This window comes from Calliphora vicina, chromosome 3 (genome assembly GCF_958450345.1).
Source record: "Calliphora vicina chromosome 3, idCalVici1.1, whole genome shotgun sequence".
NCBI lineage: Eukaryota > Metazoa > Arthropoda > Insecta > Diptera > Calliphoridae > Calliphora > Calliphora vicina.
Window position 1 is genome coordinate 3,565,373 of NC_088782.1, and position 19,994 is coordinate 3,585,366.

The window sequence follows — 19,994 nt, forward strand, 5'->3', positions numbered from 1 at the left end:
CTTCGGCCATGACATTGTACCAGCAAAAACTATGAATCTCACTAATACGATAATTATTGATTATTCCAAAATTAACTTAAGAAGTCATTTTTAAAGAATACTAAATTTGTGAAATGTTTATGGTGTTAGGTATGGAAAATGCTATCTAACTGTTAAGCATGAATGTGATTACAATTCAATGTGTAATTTTACAATTCTCTTGACGCAACACAGCATTAAAAATTAAATTATTGGTAATGATGTTTCATAATGGTAATGCAGTTTCATCAAATTAAAATGAAAATAAAGCATACTTTGTGGCGGTGTGTTACCACTGCTTTATTTTGTAATCCTGCAACGTGATAATTGTAGATTACACATCACTGATTCCCATACTGAATCAGCTTATTATTTATTGTTTTGGCCCACCGACCATTTCAAAATAAATTGAGTTAGAAATTAATTGTATAAACAATAAAAACAATTGTGACGAACATTTTGAGAAAACTTTAAGTAAAACTTCTTTGTCGTTTTTCTCAATACCGAATTGTTGGATGTGTGCCAAAACAATTATAAGCTGACACACTAACTTTGACTGTCCAATTTTTTTTTAATAAAATGGGCACAGTTCTTGTTTCCATATAACCCTTTCCGTCCCAAGCAGTGAATTTTTCGATCACATTTCATACACTCGTACAATAAATACTAAAGTAAATCGCACAAAAACGTATAACAAAATGAAAAAGAAATAGGGTGTGTTCGTAAATGCAGTAAATTTGTGCATCACTGATGTCACGACCTGCAAACTTTTGCAACATATAACTTAATGATGCATTGGTTGCACAAATTTGCGGCATCACTGCCAACAATTTGCATTAAAAAACGTTTGACGTAAAGCAATAATCGCAAATATGCTTTTTCGAACGCTAAACTTTTAATTTGCTGCAGTGATGCAATCATACTGAATTTACGAACACACCCATAACTAATAATATTGAGAATTTAAAACAGTAAGAAAAAACCGTACATAATACGGGGGGCGGGGACGTAAAGGCTTTGATTGGACTTGGTGCAAATATATCGGTATATCTTTCGCGCTTACAAATCATGCAACTTAGTAACCAGGTATTGGACTCCATTATAATGATTACTGCAGAGGTTGTCACAATGAGGAGAATGATGCAGCTATAAGTTATTTTCTAATGTATGTGTCAACATTCGTACATTAAACTAAATTTAATCTCCAATCTTCAAGTCAAAAACCCGCCCTTATACTTTATTGTACTTTCAAAGTTCACAAAGTTGTAATTTCATTATCCTTATTTGCAGTTATTTTCTCATCTTATTACACTCTTCCATTTAAATTGTAAATTAAATAAGAATTCTTGTTATGTATTTTCAGAATCAAATTCAAATATAGAATTTCTTTATTTTTTATATGTATTTAGGTAGAGTTGTAACTTTTGTATTACAAGAATTTATAATTTTCAATACAAATGCGTTGATTTCAATATATGTATTAATAAATTATTTAATAATAAGTAAAATGCAATGAAAAATTATATAGAGATACACATCTTATTAAATGAAGGAAAAATTAAAATTCGAAAACACTAATAATTAATTACAATGAAATATTAAAATAAAACTATGGTCATCTTGCATGAGAATTTATATAATATACTAATTTATTATTGTTATGAATTCTTTGATGGAGTGAGTAGACAATCTATTAGTAGTATTTTACATATTTAACAAAAAAAAAAAACAATAATTCTTTCTACAGAATCAAAAAGGCATTATTAATGTTTAAGTCTGAAGGAGTTTACGTGTATATGTAGTATGTAGGATGCAAATAACTTATGTCAGATCTATATTCTATACAAAATTAATAGTTTTAAACTACGTTATTATTTTATAATTAATTGTTTTTGTGCTCAATACTCTAACTTTATCGAATAAAAAATTTAATTTTAGTTATAATGTACAATGGGGTTTAAAAGCTAAAGTAAGTCAAACTAGACTCCTTTATCAAAGTAGTAAGTAATAATTTTGTTTTAAGGTCCCTGAAATTTAATAAAAATAATTTACCTACATATTAAAGAAAAACTCAAATAATTAATAATCAGTCGTAGTTTCATATTATACAATATAAACAAAAAAAAATAATCCAATACTAGTACAATTATGGAAGGTATAGATATAGATGGTTACCAATATACAGCTTCTTTTAAAATAAAAATGTAAAAGACATTCTAGTTATTTTGGAATGTTGTTTATACCAAGCTACGCTTAATTATATAACTTTAATAACCAAAACTAATTGAATGAATAAATGGATATTACAATAATACAAATAGAAAATGTTGGCAAAATGTTAGAATAGAAGAAAAAATAAAACAAACTGTATCATAATATTTGGAAAGTGAACAACATATTTAAATATTATGTATTTTGATTTGCGCTAGTTTTGTTTTCTGCTTTAGTCCTTTTGTCGATTGGGTTAAATAGATTTCTTGTTAGAATTCTCATTATTTTGTGTATTATTATTTGTTACAGAATGATGTCGTTCATGTTTTTGTAAATTTTCATTAACTTTCGAAATATTTTTACTGCTATCACTTTGTCTGGCATCTGATATGGTCGCTTCAATGTTATTACAGACACTATTGGTTGTTGTTGTTGAAGTTGGCATTGATGTGGAATTCGTTATAGTGGTTTCATTGCGCCAAAAGTCAGCTTTTGTTGCAGTTGGTGTATTACTGGCAGTCGCTGATGTCGATGTAGCAGCGTTACGTTGTTTCGCCTTTAAAACCTCTTTGGGTACGAAAAACACATTACTCGAGGACATGTTTAAGTTTGGCGCTTCCAACCAAAACCGATGCGCTGTCATCATAACATTATCTTTTATATCAATTAGCAAATGAGTCAGTTGATCGACAATTTCGCCGACTGTATCAAACTCATTCGGTATAATACCATCGACGGAACTTTCAAAGTAGCTAAACATTGGGAACCAAATGCGAGTACGATTGGAATCACGTTGCATGAGTGCTTGATTATTGGCCAATGTGTGATAGTACAGAAACAAACGAGATGTTATATAAAAGGCCACAAAAACATCTATGGAATAATGTTCATGGGCAGCTAAGATAAAGAAAATACCAAACATATTTAACAGCCAACTCAATGTGTGAAGAAAGTACAAGTTGCGTGGAGTATCTAAAGAAATTAAAAAAAGAACTACTTAATACATTTACTCTTTTATATATACATTTACCTATTCAGCTCTATTATAATATGTACTTCGGTTTTACCGAATTTTATATTACCTACACTAAAGTGAATACATTAAGGTAAAGATTCAAGAGTTTTGTTAAACAAATATTAACAACGGACAACACTGTATTAACACATTTGGGGTATTCACACGGTGTACTATCAAGTCATATTGTCATAAAGTACTAAAGTTTAAAGTAAACACCTTTTATGCTGTGGCATAACTAAACACTGTAAATCTAAGTCGAAAGGGAAAAACTATTCATCGAGTCCTTGCAACGACGAATAGTAAGTCGGACCTACAATGGGTCAAAATCGGGAAAATTATTTTTTAACCCGATTTTTTTTCTCCAGCAAAAAAATTTTTTTATCATACATTTTTTTCATTAATAAATTCATTTTTTTTTAAATTAAAAATTAATTTTTTTAAATGTTTTTTAAGAAAATTTTGAAATGAAAATGAATTTTTTTTTAATTACACAACTTTTGCTATCGATTTTAGATTTCATAAATCATCACAGATTTTCATCCCTAATTAAAATTTTTTCAATTTGTATATAAAAATCGAATTTTGGGGAGAAATATAAATAATTTCATTGTCATTAGTTATCGATTTATAAGCACTTATATTTTAAAAATTCTCTAAGGCCTCTAGTGGGGTCAATGCCTAATTTGTTCACCAACAATTTTATCTTTCATGCCGCATATTTTACTTACATTCGGTTATAAAAAAATTTAACAATGTTAAGGCCACTGTATGACCGCTGAACATATAATCACCACATGTTCGTACACCCTGTATGGACATGCCCAAACCACTCCAGATTGTATAGGCTCTCGAGATTCTTAAATACAAAGCTTCTGATAGTGTCAAACTGTTTGGAAAGAAGAATTTAAGTAAAAACATGATATTAGAAATATTTTTTGAGTTCATAATTAATTTTAGCTTAATAAAAACTTACCCTGTATCATCGATAGCGTAATCATTTTGATTGCACTGCAAATGTGTTCCCGGTACACTTAAGGAAGTTATTAACATTGTTACACAACGCAACAAAAACACTGTACCAGCCAGTGCAAAAAATCTTCTCAGTAACACCATGCGATATTTATGGAAGATACAGACACATGCCCAAATACTAAACAACAGCGTACCGGTTATTTCACACATATGAAATGCCCACGGGATGTGCGGTACATTATCCAGGAATATGTCGGGCAATGGAGGATAACGTTTCATATCAGGCACTCGTTCATGAACGATAACCATCACAAATGATGTTATCCATGTTACAACAAAGGAATATCCTGAAAATTTAAATAAACAAATTTTTAAAGACATTTTTTGAAAAAGGCAAAAGTTATTCTTCCATCCTTATTAAAACTTTTGTGCAAACACTGCAACTTTATATCGTTAAGCAAGAGACGTTTATATTTTTTAAATATTCCCTACATATCATTTAATACATATCAACTTTTCATAAAATTATTGTAGTGTAAATCCAAAAGGTGTGACAATCAATTTGACTTTGTATTATAGACAATGAAACCCTGATAACCCCTTTTTTTGGTAAGGTTTCTAAATATAAATTAAAACATTTTATATATATATTTTAATTACCTCAGTATATATGTTTTAAGAATATATATATTTTTATTACTTTATAATCAGTGGAGTCGAAGGTCATAGTTACTATCACTCATTTCCAACTTATATTGTAGTGTCATTTATTGTACTATATAATATTAATAAAATAAAATAAATTAAAACAAGAGGTTTTTGGTGAAAAAATATTTTTTCTTATTTTAACACATTATCGGTCCGAATTTCTTTGGCGTTATATACGTCGTTAGAAAGGTCTTTGAGATGTCTATCATTAGATATCCATGAGTGTTAATGGCTTTGTAATTCAGGTATAGATAAAAAAATCCGAAAACAATCCGTATTTAAAGGTCAGACATGGCAATATTGACTAATTATATTTCAGAATTTTCTAATTGTATTTCAGAATATTTCAATTATATTTCAAAAGTTTTCATTTGTATTTCAGACTTTTTAATTTATACATACATAAAAATTTTCTAATTGAATTTCGAATATTTCAATTATATTTCAGAATTGTCCATTTATATTTCAGAAACTTCCATTTGTATTTCAGAAATTTCCAATTGTATTTCAGAATTTTCCAAATGTATTTCAGAAATTTCCATTTGTATAGCTATTAGAATATTCTGAAATACAAATGTAAATTTATGAAATACAATTGGTAAATTCTGAAATACAATTGGAAAATTCTGAAATACAAAAGGAAGTTTCTGAAATACAATTAGAAAAGTCTGAAATATAAATGGAAAATTCTAAAATATAATTGGAATATTCTGAAATTCAATTAAAAAATTCTGAAATATAATTGAAAATTTCTGAAATACAATTGAAAATGGTGTAGTTGAGTTAATAATTCAGATGGAATGGAATTTATTTTATTTCATTCAGTTGTAATATGAATTTGAACAAAAGTGGAGTTTTAGTATAAATTATAAAGGAACATTTTTTAGGTAATACATATTTTGTATATAAAATTCAACAAACTTTTCTGAAATAATATTAAAATTGTCTCAATCTCAAGTCTTATGTTTACATGAGATTGTTTATAACATGTTAAATAATTTAAAAGTTTTAGTTTCCAAACGTATCATCAAAAAATAAAAATAATTTGTGTATGTAGATAAAGGTCATTTGGGTAGTAATGCACTAAGCAAATAAACAAATTAAATTACGAAATAAAACGTTTGATAAATTGAAAATATTTATTTTTGTCTATTACTATTTCGTTTTTAATGTAAAGTACAAATATTCATTGAAAACATTTGAAGACAAAGAAAAAAACGAATCGTATGTAAATAAAAGAATTGTCAATAGCGATTAGAAGAAATTAAATAATAACAAACGAAAAATTTTCTTACATGCATGCTTCTTTTTATAATTAACAAGGTTCTTTAAATTTAGAAAATAAATATTGTTTTCGATGTAAGAGCAACATATGTACAATGACGTCAGTTTTGAATAATTTAAATTTAATTGATAAGACTTTAGTAACTGAAATACTCAACCAAAGTATACTACTCAACTAATCGAACAATCGAACAGTTTTATAAATAACTTCAGATATCAATTATTTACATATATGTATATTAGGGTGTCCAATTAATGTAAACAAATTTTTAAATACTTATGTATACCTACAAAGATATTCTTATTAACGTTAACAAATTCTTGAACAGATAAATAACTAACTCAAAGGTTTATACGACGACGCACAGCAAAAAATATGATGTTGCCTATTTCTGGTTGCCCTGGTCATCAATAACAATAAGTGAGTGACCTTGCACTTGTGATTGCTTAGAATCTAACAACAGCCTTTGTTTACAAATAAAATATTTACCTACATACATATGTACGTACTTTCTTTTTTCAAGTGATAAATATATTTATTTTTGGTCTTTAACCAAATCATTTGCTCAGTAGCAATGTATTTAAAACTGCTAAGACCAACAAAACACGAATGAAACGCAGCTAAAACAAGACAAAGGTATCTCACAAAATGTTTAAAATATGAAGAATAAGCAGCTAATACAAATTTTGGAGTTGATTTATTTTTTTTTTGTATTGGAAATAAAACAAATTTTTAAAATTGTTATTTTGTTGTTTTTTTTTCATATAAACTATCACTTGACGCCGGGATTTAGAAAATAACCCCCATATGCATAAACATTTTTTAAATTTATTAAAGGTTTATAAAACAAAATTTTCATAAAAAAATTGTTTTATAAGGCTATAAGAATTATAGACACACACTTTGTTACGAATATATGTTGTATGTATGTTGTTGGGAAACACACTTACCTAAACTAATTGAAGTTTTAAAGAACTCTGGTGGAATGTTTGCAGAACAACCTTCCGAAACAGACGACATTTCAGGCGCACAACTTTCGCAGTCATTGAATGAACAACTATCTAGAAATGTACTGCAGTTTCTATTGCCACAACTACAACAGAAGGCAACAGCTGCGGCGGCCGAAGAGAATGTGGGAGCTGCTCGATGATGATTGTGATTATGATGAAGTGGAGATCCATCTGCCGCAGTACCCATTCTTATACTAGGATTATTTCTATTACTTGAGTTTTTACTATGATGTATGTGATTTGTTGGCAGATGATGAACGGTATGAGAGTTGAAACGTTGCTGCAGTCGACTTTGCTGAAGATGGTGGACACTTTGCCATAGTTTTTTAAGTTCTCCAAAACGTAAATTATAATTAAGGCGATAACGGAAATCTCGTATATCCTCTTCAGTTAGCGTTAATAAGACCTGACCATCAATTGCTTCCAGCTGTAAACATTTGATGACGTTTGGTGTAAATTGAATAACTTTGGTAGCCCACTCCACCACATCGTCAACCTGCCACTGACTGACATCGACAGAAGCAACATCTTCTTTTTCCATGTAATTGCTGTTATTGCCATTTAAGCTGTCCATATTATTAAATGTATTGTTTTCTTCACATTTGATTGTTGGAATATTAGCTGATGCATATTTTGGTTCCAATGGATTCATAATTTATACCTATATTGTATTTTTGTTAAATTATAGTTGGTTTATAAGTGCTTATATTTTTGTGTGATGCAGGTGAAGTGAAATTTTTTAAGTTTCTAAATGAGGTCACGCGCCGCTCAATTACATCCCCATTTATTTATATTAAATTCTTTATTTTTCTACTTTTATTCAATTAATCACTATCACTCTGATCTTTGTTTTTTGTTTATATTGAATTATTTTTGTATTAATTTAATGATGGAACTGTTACCAGTTTTTTTATAAATGAGTATTTTATTATATTTATATATTTTCACTACGGATTTCTCGATGTAAACTGCACTAAAAAACTTCACGAAAAAAATAAAATGAATCAACAAACGGAATTTCAGCGAATATTTGTTGTTTCTCTTTCTTCTCTTTTACTTTGTTTTCCATTTGATTAATCAAATAAAAGAAAACAGCGTTGTATTAGAATAGTATGTAATAAGAAATGTGGTACTTTTCAATCAGTCAGTATAAAATTTCATAATAATTCGAGTCATATAAACCGGCTCATACTATTTGTTTACAAAAATAAAGTATAATTTCATAAAAACCTCTATCACAATAACTAACGCCAAGACCAAAAATCATAAATTTAAAAAAAATGTAAATTTCAAAAAAGACCTTTTTTCACACATAAACGATTTTTTTCTCACCAATTAAACATTATTTAACAAAAAATTGTTTTTTTCAGAAAAGCGAAAATTTCGGTTATATATTTTTATTGCGAATATATAGAAAACAGATTCGGCACACAGATATAGTAGCTTCATTAGGTTTAATTCAAACACTTGTTTTTTTATTTATTTTAAATTCTTTATTTAATCTTAATTTGTTATGATGTCTGAATCATTATTCGTACTTTTAGTTTAGATTTAACGTTAAATTAAATAAATATATTTATTTATATTCATATATTCATTATGTATATGAAGAGAAAAATGGTTAATGTTTAATTGTATTTTATATGTATAGAGATAAATTAGTTATTTTCTTTTGAAGAATTTCAAACAAAATCTTGTTTTGTTTCCCATTTTTAATTAAAAATAAAAGAAATAACTTAATAACAAACATAAAATGCAACTTTTAATTTAGAATAAATGAATTAAAATACATACTATATAGTGTAGAGATATAAAATCATTGAATGACTTGTTATATTTTTAAAAGTAATCCATAAGATTAGAAAAATAAGAGTTTAAATGAGAGGCGATGAGAGTGCAACGACATTTTTTTATAATTTCAAAGAACAAAGAAACACTGCATACCTACATTAACTTATATGTATGTTTATAGTACTTATTGTTGTTAGTAGTTTATAGTTTTTTTTTCTTCTTATAATTTCTGTAGCATTTAATTAGATTTTTAAAGTTTTTATTTTTGTTAATATCTAATATCTATTGATTTTTAAACTTTTTTGTATTTGCTTTTGAAAATTTAAAATAGAGAAAAAACCCTTTCTTTCTTCCTTCTTTTACAATTGCATTTATAACAATTACCAATAAAAGGAATATTTTTCATTAAACTCATTTAATGATCAAAATGTTTTTAAAAATCTGTCACATAATTGTCATAAGAGAGAAAATTTAATGCTATTAGTTTTAAGCTTGCAACAAATTTTAATCTGTTTGCGATAATACAAAAAAGATGTAGTTTATTTTAGAAACAAAGTAAATTCATAATGAATAGGAGGATATATAATAATCATTTAAAATATTCCATTTGTTCATTTCTTTTTCATTACTTGTTAGTTATTTTGCTCAAAATCATTTAATTCAAATTTAACATTTTCTAAAAGCTCAATCTTTGTTTGGCTCCTCCTAATCTTTTACCTCGCCTGTTCATATAAATTTTTATGTATTTAGTAGTAACATAATTGTTAATTTCAGTTTATGTTTGTTGTTATTTTATTTGCTTCGTCTTCCTAGTCTTTGCAAGTTGAAGTGTCCATGGGACTGGCCGGTTGGGCAAAAGTATTAGTGGCTCCACCAGTTGGGTTAGTTGGTGTAAAAGCGGAATTTGTACCACTGACATTCATATTTGAATTGGACGTATTTTGTAAATTGAAACTTAACGGATTTGCTTGAGCGGAAGAACTGGTAGGTGGTAGAACTGGTGGTGCAGCATTATAACCTAGCAGAGAAGCTGAATTAAAAGAGAGACGTTCATTACCCAAACTATTGAGAAAACTAGCTGATGGCCCCGTAGCATTTGATGAACTTGAGAATAAGCCACCTACAACAGTGGGGCCAGCTCCGGTTGAGCCGGACAAAACATTTGGAGCTGAAGTATTAAGACCCAACATGGGTGTAGGCAGTGCTGGCTTTATAAAACGTTCACTAGCACGACGATTCTAAAGCGGAATCAAAGAGAACAAAATTTAATTAAACAACAATAATATAATTGCACAATGAAACCTACAACTACTTGTCCACATGCGTAACAACGATTTTGCTGTGAAGTGCCTGGACTTAAGGGGCGGCTATTTGATGGACTATGTGACACTGGACTACTAATAGTGCGTTGGCGATGAGCATTCAGGGCTGATCCAGCCAAAGGTGCTCCTGTTGCCAAAATATTTTCATTGTAAAAACGTTCCTCGTCCATTTCCAATGACGACTCCGATTCAGATAAATGACGACATAATGCTTCCCGTCTTTCCACTTCCTGCTTCAATTTGCGTTGAAGACGAGCATTCTCTTCACGTATAGACTTTTCCTCTTGGGCAAACTGTTGCACTTTCTTAGTAGCCTCTTTTTCGGCTGCAGCCAGGTTACCTCTTAGGCGTATAACTTCAGATCTTAATGTTTGTATGTGCGAACTTAAATTGGAGGCAGTATCCCCGTTAGCATTAGTAATATCACGTGGTGTTGTTGGATCCGATACTGGTTGATCAAGTTTAATTTGTAGCAAGCGTTTCTCAGTTTCCAATTTATCCATACGCTTCCATAATTTATTTACCAATGCCTCCTGTTCCTGCTCCAACGTATTCTCAAGTTCAACCATTTCTCTTCGCAACTGCTCGAGATTGGTTTGTTTGTTATCCGTTTCTGCTTGGAGTTTTTCGATTTTTCGCATTAATTTATTGACCAAACACTCCTGCTCTTGTTCGAGTGTCTGTTCTAATTTACATTTTTCTTGACGGAGCTATAATTGGTAACATTAGTTAAACTGTAGACTAATAATATTTTGTAAGACTTCGTCTCTCAAATTACCTGATCTAGTTTTCTTGACAAATCGTTGGTTAGACATTCTTCTTCACGTTCGTAGTGATGTGCTAATGTTTCCTTCTCCTTTTTTAAAGCTTGTATTTTTTTCAAAAGTGTATTAGATATATATTCCTCCTCTTGTTCAGCTTTAGCTTGCTACAGAAATTAAATGTAAGTCAGTATGTTTATTATTTAAAATTCTCTACATATTTATTATGTACATGTATGTAAATACTTACAATTATTACTGATGCTTGTTTAAGAGTGCGATTTTCTTCTTGGACAACTTTACATTTGATTTTCATAGTATCCAATTCAGCTTTAAGAACTCTATAAATGAAAAATAAAATAATAATGATCAGAACAGATAAAGAAAAAATCATTAAATGTTAATGCGGCAGTTGATTATTTACTTATTTTGCTGCGTTAAAGATTCTATGCGTTTTTGCAATTGTTCCCTAGAAACGGGGCTTGGTGGTAACATGGTACCACCATCCAATGAGCTTTCGGATTCACAGGGGCTTTCCATGCCTAAAAAGGAAGCAAAAGTTTAATATTAATAAATATTATAGAATGTTCCAGAAAATCTATATTTTTTATTCAAAATGTTAGCAAAGTTATTTATATATTTATCAATTAAAAAATCGCTTTATTTTATTTGGCTTTTTTTGCACTTTTGTCAAACCCAACGAAGCATAGAAGAAAAATATTTTATTTCTTTTATTGGTTTCGTTTCGTTTTTTGCCACTGCAATCATTGCATGTTTTGTGTGGACACAATGGCGCCGCCTGTTTGCCTGCATTCACTACGTAAGTGTGTCTGTATGTACATGTACTTACGACTTGACTTCTTTTTCTATTTCGAGAAATCACATTGTATCTCAATCGTAAATTAAATATTTTTTGCGTCTTTTGTTAAATTCGAGTTTAATAACCTCTATTTTTTTGTTCTTATACATTTTTTGGCTTCTTATTATTGTTTAACAATTAAGAATATATTTTATTTTAATCCTTGTACTTACTTGGTTTTTGAAATTTTTGTCTGCACCTATTTTCTTTTCTGCGATTTTCTTCTTTTTTTTGTTTAGCTGTCGCCACTGCCAATCGTTTGCAAAAATTTTATTTTGTATTAATTTAACGTTTGTTTAATAATTAATATATATAGTTGGTAGGGTTTATAGATTTATGTACTTGCTAATTTTTTATTAAGAATAATAAAAAATTATACGATAATTTACATGGTATTAAAATTATTTAAACGATTTTTCAACTTGACCGAAATTACAAAAGAAAAGAAGAGAAATGAAATGAATGACGAACAAGGCGACTGTGTTGCCACATCTCTGTAACAAATACAAGTTGTTACTAGAACGTATAAGGCCTTTAAGGCCCACTTATTGGACCGATGGTCTTAAAATGTAGTGAAGTGGCATAAATCAAGATCATAACAGTTTGGATTTTAATAATTTTCTTTTTGTATTGATAGATTTCTTAATTATAAACATAAATGACTTTAAAGTTATTTTATATATTAGTAAATATTTCCGATATACATCGAATCAGAAAGTTCCTTCGGAAGTGTTTCTATTGTTGACGACTTGTCGAATACCTATGACTTAATATACGTCATTGGAAGAGTATTTGAAATGCCTTTCATTTGATATCCACACTGTCTATGTACATGAATTAATTATCGAAATATGTATAAGTAAAAAATAGGTCAAAAAATCGAGGTAGTCGTGATTGTTTTCAGCTTTTTTTACATAAATTTGTTGATATTTTATATTTACAATAGCCTCATATTGACCAATCAATCATTCAAGATGAATCAACAAAATCTGAAACGTAAAGAATATCATTAAACATATAATTAAACATGCATTAACAATAAAGCGTTTCATCTACTTCAAAAATGCGAATATTTTCTTATTTTGTAGCTGATAATTATAAATAAAACAACTATAAATGAGAATTGAAAATTTTTTTAATTTTTTTTTTATTTGGAAATAAAATAAATGAAAAATTTAAATCAATTCATACTATTTATTCGATTAAAGTCAACATCAAAAAATATATATAATAAATAGTTATTTAACTTTATTTGACATTTTTATTTAATTTAATATATAATAAATTTAAAAAATAATTTTTTTTTATGAAAATCATGTTAAACTACAATTTTTAATTTCCAAAGCAATATCACAGTTGGCTTGTCGAACTCTGACACCATGGTGTAATGATATACAAGGTGACATTAATCAAACAGCTGATTTTTGCTCGAGTTTGATTACAACTTTCATCATGTAAAATTTTTTTTTGCTGTAATTTGCACATTGAGCAGCAGTTTTGACACTATATAAGTTATTTGTTTTTGTATTGCTGTATATGTTGCCGTAAAGCATACACCTTATAATAATTACGCCATGTCTGACACCCTGTAGCAAATTACTGAATGAACATTTTAGGTTAATTTCTCATTTGTAAAATTTTCGAAGGATGGCAGCATGTTTTCTCCAACTGCAGCCAACTTCAGTGTAATGTATCATATGTAACAAGGCGTATTCATTAGGTGGTGGCGATAGTACATCTGACAATTTTTTCTTCACTTTTTTAGAGGCTAGAATTGACAAAATCGCTAGTATTTGTTGTTGCGAATACTACACAAACGTAAAAGCCACAAAAACAACAGGCAGAATTTGACAGTTCCAGCCAACATGAACAAAAACAAAGTGTATGTGGTTTTTGTAAATGTTTCACATGTTGTAGAATCGATTTCACCTTATAATGAATACGTCTTGATATGTAACATTAATGTCAATTTGTGATTTTGATTACTGATAATTTTTGTGATTTTTCTGAAAGACTTATTATTATTTGTTAAACTTAAGCAAACGTGATGCTGCCTTATTTTAGTAGTAATAAATCAAATAAAACGATTTTTATTAATCCTAATTTTAGAGGAATACTGCCAACACCAGAAGCTGATGTCTCGATGCAATCGCAATCTGTTATTCCTAAGAATGCTCATATAAATCCATTATTCTTGGAGGCTCATAAATCCAGACATACAATACATATGAATCCAGCATTTTTACAAAAAATCCAAGAACGCCAGCAATTGCAACTACAAGCACATGAGGAAAAAGAAGCAATTAAAAGAAATAGCTTGCCAGAATGCCCAAATAATTTGTTGACACATAAAGCCAACGGAATTGCAACAAATTGCCCAGGTGAACAAAGTGAGACTACAGAAACTCGCAAGATTATTTGCAAGTCTAAAAATCGTTTAATACGAGAACCGTTAAAAAAACCGGATTGCCAGCATTTAAAACTTTCCAAACCATCTATTCCTCTGTCACCATTGTTAGTGTTAAGCAAACGTAAACTAATAAGAAAGGTTTCTGCTGCGCCAGTACCATTCAAAAAATCCGAAACAGAGTGCTGCGATGATTCTAACGCAAGGATAACAAAATATAAATTGGATAATCGTGTTGTAAGAAAAAAAGCTCTACTTCCACCCACCCCGAAAATTAAACGTACATCGTATGTGGGTCGATATGCATTGAGAAGAACTTCCAGTAGCCAATCTTCAAGTACATTAGCTAGGAAGTCAATAGCAATTAATAAAAACGCAAACAAAAAGCTACAAGTTCTTAATATCAATGGATTGCTTTATAAATCCACACAAAACTCTTTAAAGTTGAAAAACATAGTTACGGTGCGGCCTTGCAATAATCCAATATTAAAATCATCCAAAGCAACTTCTTGCATTAAAAATACTAATAATAACCTAAAAGCTGTTCAAGGTCTGACTATATTTGTAAGAGGAACTAAATATGTGATGGACGCCAATAAGTTTAAATTAACTCGAGTAACAAACAGTGATAATGCTGCCACCAATATTATGGCTAATAACAAATGCTCCCAAGCTCCCACACGCCAACGTATTGATATTGGCGGCTATACTTATATATCTCTCAACTCTGCTAAAAATGTTTTAATTAGGACTACAAATCATTTGTCTCGTGCTTACGTTCACAATGCGAAACAAAAGAGCTTGCAAATGCTAACGAAACGTTTGGTTAAAACTAATATTCCATGTCCAATATTTCAACGTATTGGCAAATGTGCTGCATTCGAAAGAGGGAAATGTTCTAAAGTACATAATAAGTTGCAAGTTACCATATGCAGCAAGTGAGTTTTTATTTCGTCATTAAAAGTAATTTTCAAAAAAAAAAATATATATTTATAGATTTCTACGTGGTGAATGTCTTAATACAAACTGTTTATTGTCCCATAATATCTCGTTATCGAAAATGCCTGTGTGTAAGTTTTTCCTACAAGGAGTTTGTGTACGAAATGATTGTCCATACTTGCACAAAAAATTAAGCAACAAAGCTGAACTCTGTACAGAATTTCTAAGAGGTTTCTGCCAATTGGCCGATAAGGTAAATTTAATGTTTATTCCTAATTTGAAATTGTTCCTTAGCATCTAATAAGATCCTAAAGGTTAATTATTTAATTCTTCTTTTATTCTTTTATATATAAAAAATAACTAAAAAGTGTAACAAACGTCATGAATTTGTATGTCCTGAAATTGAACGCAACAACATATGTACCACCAAAAACTGTATTTATTGCAAAGCAAAACGGCGAAAAGAATCGAAAATAGAGAAAAAATTGGAAGTTCTTCAAAGTAAAGATGCAAATTTGAAATTGTCCTTAGCTAGTAGCTCTGCTGAAGTTACAGAAAATCCGTCATCTAATCGTTACTTCATAGAGCCATGTGATAAAACTTTTAAAGATATCAAAGAAAGTAAGGCTCAATTTACGAACGAGGGCAACGCCAACAACATTGAGACAAATATGGAGGAAAGTTTAGTAGAAAATGTTGAGCCTAGTCGAAAAACTCGACCCAAATTAGGCGTTCTACCGTCATATATACCATTATGATAAAGAGGAGTGGAGGAACAAGAGAAATTCCAAACGTCAGGTACAAAATTATATCATGTATGTTTTTTTATATTAATTTTATTTTTAGTTTTTATTGTCTTATCCAATTACGTTTTACTGATCATTGACTATCGAGTGGTAGTCTAATAAAAAAACATTTTTTCAGAATTAAAAATAAAAGTGATTATATAAAATAAGTAAATTGTATGGTTATTTTAAAATTATTTCAACAAATTAATTGTGGAAAACTATGTAAGTATTAAGTATTACATTGAATATAATAAACAAATAAAAAATAGTATAGAACCTTTAGTTTTACATAAAAATTACTATTTGCGATTTTTGGATAAAAACAAATAAAACATTTCATTTAATTTTTTTAAATAACTTTCAATGGAATATTTGACAATGGTAGGGCCATTTTGATAAGCATATCTTCGCTATTCATTTGGGATAAAAATGTTCATAAACAAATCATTTTTTCTAACATTGTATTAAAAAAATTAAAACTGTTAGCTACTTTTGTGACATTTTAGATACAGCCATGCCCGTATACGGCTCAGTGTAGGGTATTATAGTTTTAGACCATCGGTCAAGCCCGACTTACATTCCTACTTGTTTCACTTATTTTTATTTTTTTTTTTAACATGTGCCAATTTTTTTTCACCAAAATTTCTTTTTCACTAAAACTATGAAGGGTACGCATATAAGATTCGGCACACCCGAATATAGCACTTACATGTTTTTATCTTTATCTGTATTACTAAGTCATTAACATAGACAATATGTTACATTACATTTTGTAAGTCCAGATTTTCGTTTATTTCGATAAATGGTCCGAATATATATCATAATTAGCCAAAATAATCTCGACTTAAAAAAACACGAGTTAGGGCCTTTTTATACTAAGGCATCGATATATAAGTTTGTCATTCAGTTGTAATTTGCACAATATAATATTCTGACTCTATAAAGTATATTCTGGATCCTTATAGATAGCGGAGTCGATTAAGCCATGTCCGTCTGTCTGACTGTTGAAATCAACTTTCCGTTGCTATTTATAATCGAGAAAATCGGTCCACAAATGGCTGAGATATAAGGAAAAAACCAGGACAAACTCGATTTTTGTAAGTTGGACCTACAATGGGTCAAAATTCACCAAAAGTTTTTTTTTTCGAAATATTAAAAAAAAAGTTGAAAAAAAATAAAAAAGAAAATTTTAAATTTAAAAAAACAATTCGAAATATTTTTTTTTTCAAAAAATTAAAAAACAACCTTGGAAAAAAAAATTGTTTACCTAAAAATATTTAAAATTTTTATTTTGAAGTATAATTTGGTGAAGGGTATATAAGATATAGCTCTCTTACTTGTTTTACATATTATTAATTACCATACCAAAATCGGGCGAAAATTGAAAATGGAATTCAAAAATATATATGTAGGTGCATACAATGATTTGAGCTGAAATTTACATAAACTATGACAAATTTTGATGGTTCGTGTCGTCGCAGCAACAACAACTTTTGAATTATTTTTTAATGTGACCCCAGGCCGGCTAAAATTCATACTCGAATCCAAATGGAGACATAAAAACTACAAATACCGAACGGTTTTTCATATATTTCTTACATATTTGTATTTATTTTAATTTATTTATATGTATGTATATATTGCAATATTCTTTACTTATTAAATTAAATAAACAGTGACAAATACATTTTATAAACAATAAGTACATTTGTGTTTTATAATTAATTTACTTTGTTGTTATTGTTGTTTGATGAAGTGCTTTAAATTAATAATAAATATTATGTGGGTATGTATATGAAACCAATATATCTAACTATGTCAGTAGTATGTAGTATGGATTTATTTAAATGTTCCTATTTTATTTAAACTTATATATGTAAATATATTGGTACTACTTAAACAAATTTGTGTAAAAAGCATATTGTTGTTATTAATTGGATCCAAAACTGCTATGAATTAATTGTTTTCATTATTGTGTTGTTTAGATTTTTCTGTTGATGCATTAAACAGAAATTAAAAAGTCAAAGGTAGAACGAGATCTTAGGAGCAATAATGTTATTCACAGAAATTGTAAGTCTTAAGGTAATATGTAATGGGGTTTATTTCTGTTTCGATTTGTTTAAATTTAGTTTTTAGGTGGTTCAGTGTTGCAAATGTTTACGTACATATGTAAAAATAAATATAGTATGTATGTGTATAAGGAATATTTAATACTTATGCATGTATGATTGGATTTGATTATGTTTAATATTTATGTTGTAAATTAATGTTTGCTTGAGATATGATCAATCAATACACATAAAACATATATACCTATAATATCAAATGGTATATTTTTATAATGATGCAGGATTATTATATAATAATTATAAATACATATGTAAGTAGGTATGGTAAATTAGTATGTATGTATGTAATTTGAAGATATACGCCCATGTTCTGAAAAGCGCATATCGCTTAAAATTTGCGTTTTCGATTTTAAAACGCCGAACAGGTGTTCCGAGAAACGAAAACGCTAGAAATTTGGCGTTTTCGATTTGAAACCGCCAAACAGGTGTTCTGACAAACGAAAACGCTAGAAATTTGGCGATTTCAAACCGCTAGTGTATACTGAAACGATTTGGTATATTTTATTTAAACTGCACTTTAAAGAGGGAATTAAATGATGCACAATTAAAATTTAATATGTTTTATTTTTATTTTAAGAATAACCCGTAACATTTTTTCTCGATTTTAATTAAAAATATGCAATTTAAAAATATGCCGTAAATTTGTCAATTGTCTGTCTCAATTGTTTACTTATGAACTGGCGATTTATGCAAACAGCCAATACAGAAAGCAAGAACGCTGTAGGTATTTTAATTTAAAATTTATTTGTTTGTGTTTTTTTTAAATTTATTTGTTTGTTTATGTTTTGTTATGATAAAACATATGATTTCATTGTTCGAACACAACTTCGAAAAATAGCAAAACGAAAGCAAATCGCGTGGATTTCAGAACATGCTGAAATGCGTTTTGCGTTTTTCAAACCGTAAGCGATTTGAAAACGCTGCGTTTTCCAGAACATGGGCGATAGAAAAGGAATGTTTTTTTAAATATTAAAATAACTTAATTTTGAAACTTTTTAATAACAAGTAAAATAAATATTTTTAACTCAAAATTAATATACATACATTTTCGATGTGTCCGTTTTCTCTCTTTTTGATTAACAAAAAATGCTACATTATTTAAAAAAAATATTTATATGTAAGTATAATGCTGTGATGGAATTTTCACGATTTCTGGATATTTTTTGTCAGTATAACTTTAAGTTAAAAAATAACTAGACATTGTGAAATTGCGGGTTAAATAAAGGTAAAGTTGTTGACATTTTCATTGTTGTATAAGTATATTGTTTTCGATTTGGCAAGTGTTTTGCAGGAAATATGAGGAGCTTAAAATATATTGTAGCTGAAAGTACTGCAGGTTTTAAGTCGATTAGAAAATAGTATTGTTTTAATACGTTTCAATAAGCTCAAATTTTCACCATACATGCTAACAAAAAGCACTAAAACTTAATTCAGAATTTGAAAAAGTGTTAACAATTCATTCCATAAAACCGCTCACAAATAGTTTTGTTTAAATTTTTTTTATAGTAGTAATTCAATTCATTCTAACTTTGAATGTTCAAAACTTTTGTTAATTCAAATCTAATACATATTGAATTCTTATATTCGGCTGTGCAGAATCTTATATAATCTTCACCAAAGTATACTTTAAGATAAACATTAAAAAAAAAATTTTAAACTTTTGTTAAAATGGAATCATTTGTATTTCTTGAAAAGCGAAATAGTTTTTAAATAATAAGGATATTCATTTCAAAAAAAAGGGAAAATTACACTGTTTTTTTTACACTTTTACACAAC

At 28.7% G+C, this 19,994-nt stretch overlaps 3 protein-coding genes across 3 annotated transcripts; 1 reads left to right on the plus strand and 2 right to left on the minus strand.

Moving 5' to 3' along the window:
- Window positions 1–1,361: 1,361 nt before the first annotated feature.
- Window positions 1,362–8,183, minus strand: SMSr (Sphingomyelin synthase related). Its single transcript, XM_065505582.1, has 4 exons — window positions 7,163–8,183; window positions 4,221–4,566; window positions 3,976–4,133; window positions 1,362–3,201 (listed from the first exon to the last, which is right to left on the minus strand). The coding sequence occupies exons 1-4, from the start codon at window positions 7,872–7,874 to the stop codon at window positions 2,483–2,485; spliced, it is 1,935 nt and encodes a 644-aa protein (XP_065361654.1). The 5' UTR covers window positions 7,875–8,183; the 3' UTR covers window positions 1,362–2,482.
- A 506-nt stretch (window positions 8,184–8,689) lies between these two features.
- LOC135955253 (coiled-coil domain-containing protein 6) lies at window positions 8,690–12,404 on the minus strand. Its single transcript, XM_065505586.1, has 6 exons — window positions 12,129–12,404; window positions 11,521–11,638; window positions 11,347–11,437; window positions 11,114–11,263; window positions 10,320–11,045; window positions 8,690–10,251 (listed from the first exon to the last, which is right to left on the minus strand). The coding sequence occupies exons 2-6, from the start codon at window positions 11,634–11,636 to the stop codon at window positions 9,823–9,825; spliced, it is 1,512 nt and encodes a 503-aa protein (XP_065361658.1). The 5' UTR covers window positions 11,637–11,638; window positions 12,129–12,404; the 3' UTR covers window positions 8,690–9,822.
- A 1,552-nt stretch (window positions 12,405–13,956) lies between these two features.
- On the plus strand, window positions 13,957–16,261 carry ZC3H3 (Zinc finger CCCH domain-containing protein 3). The gene is made up of 3 exons (XM_065505583.1): window positions 13,957–15,300; window positions 15,359–15,554; window positions 15,670–16,261. The coding sequence occupies exons 1-3, from the start codon at window positions 14,003–14,005 to the stop codon at window positions 16,057–16,059; spliced, it is 1,884 nt and encodes a 627-aa protein (XP_065361655.1). The 5' UTR covers window positions 13,957–14,002; the 3' UTR covers window positions 16,060–16,261.
- Window positions 16,262–19,994: the final 3,733 nt, after the last annotated feature.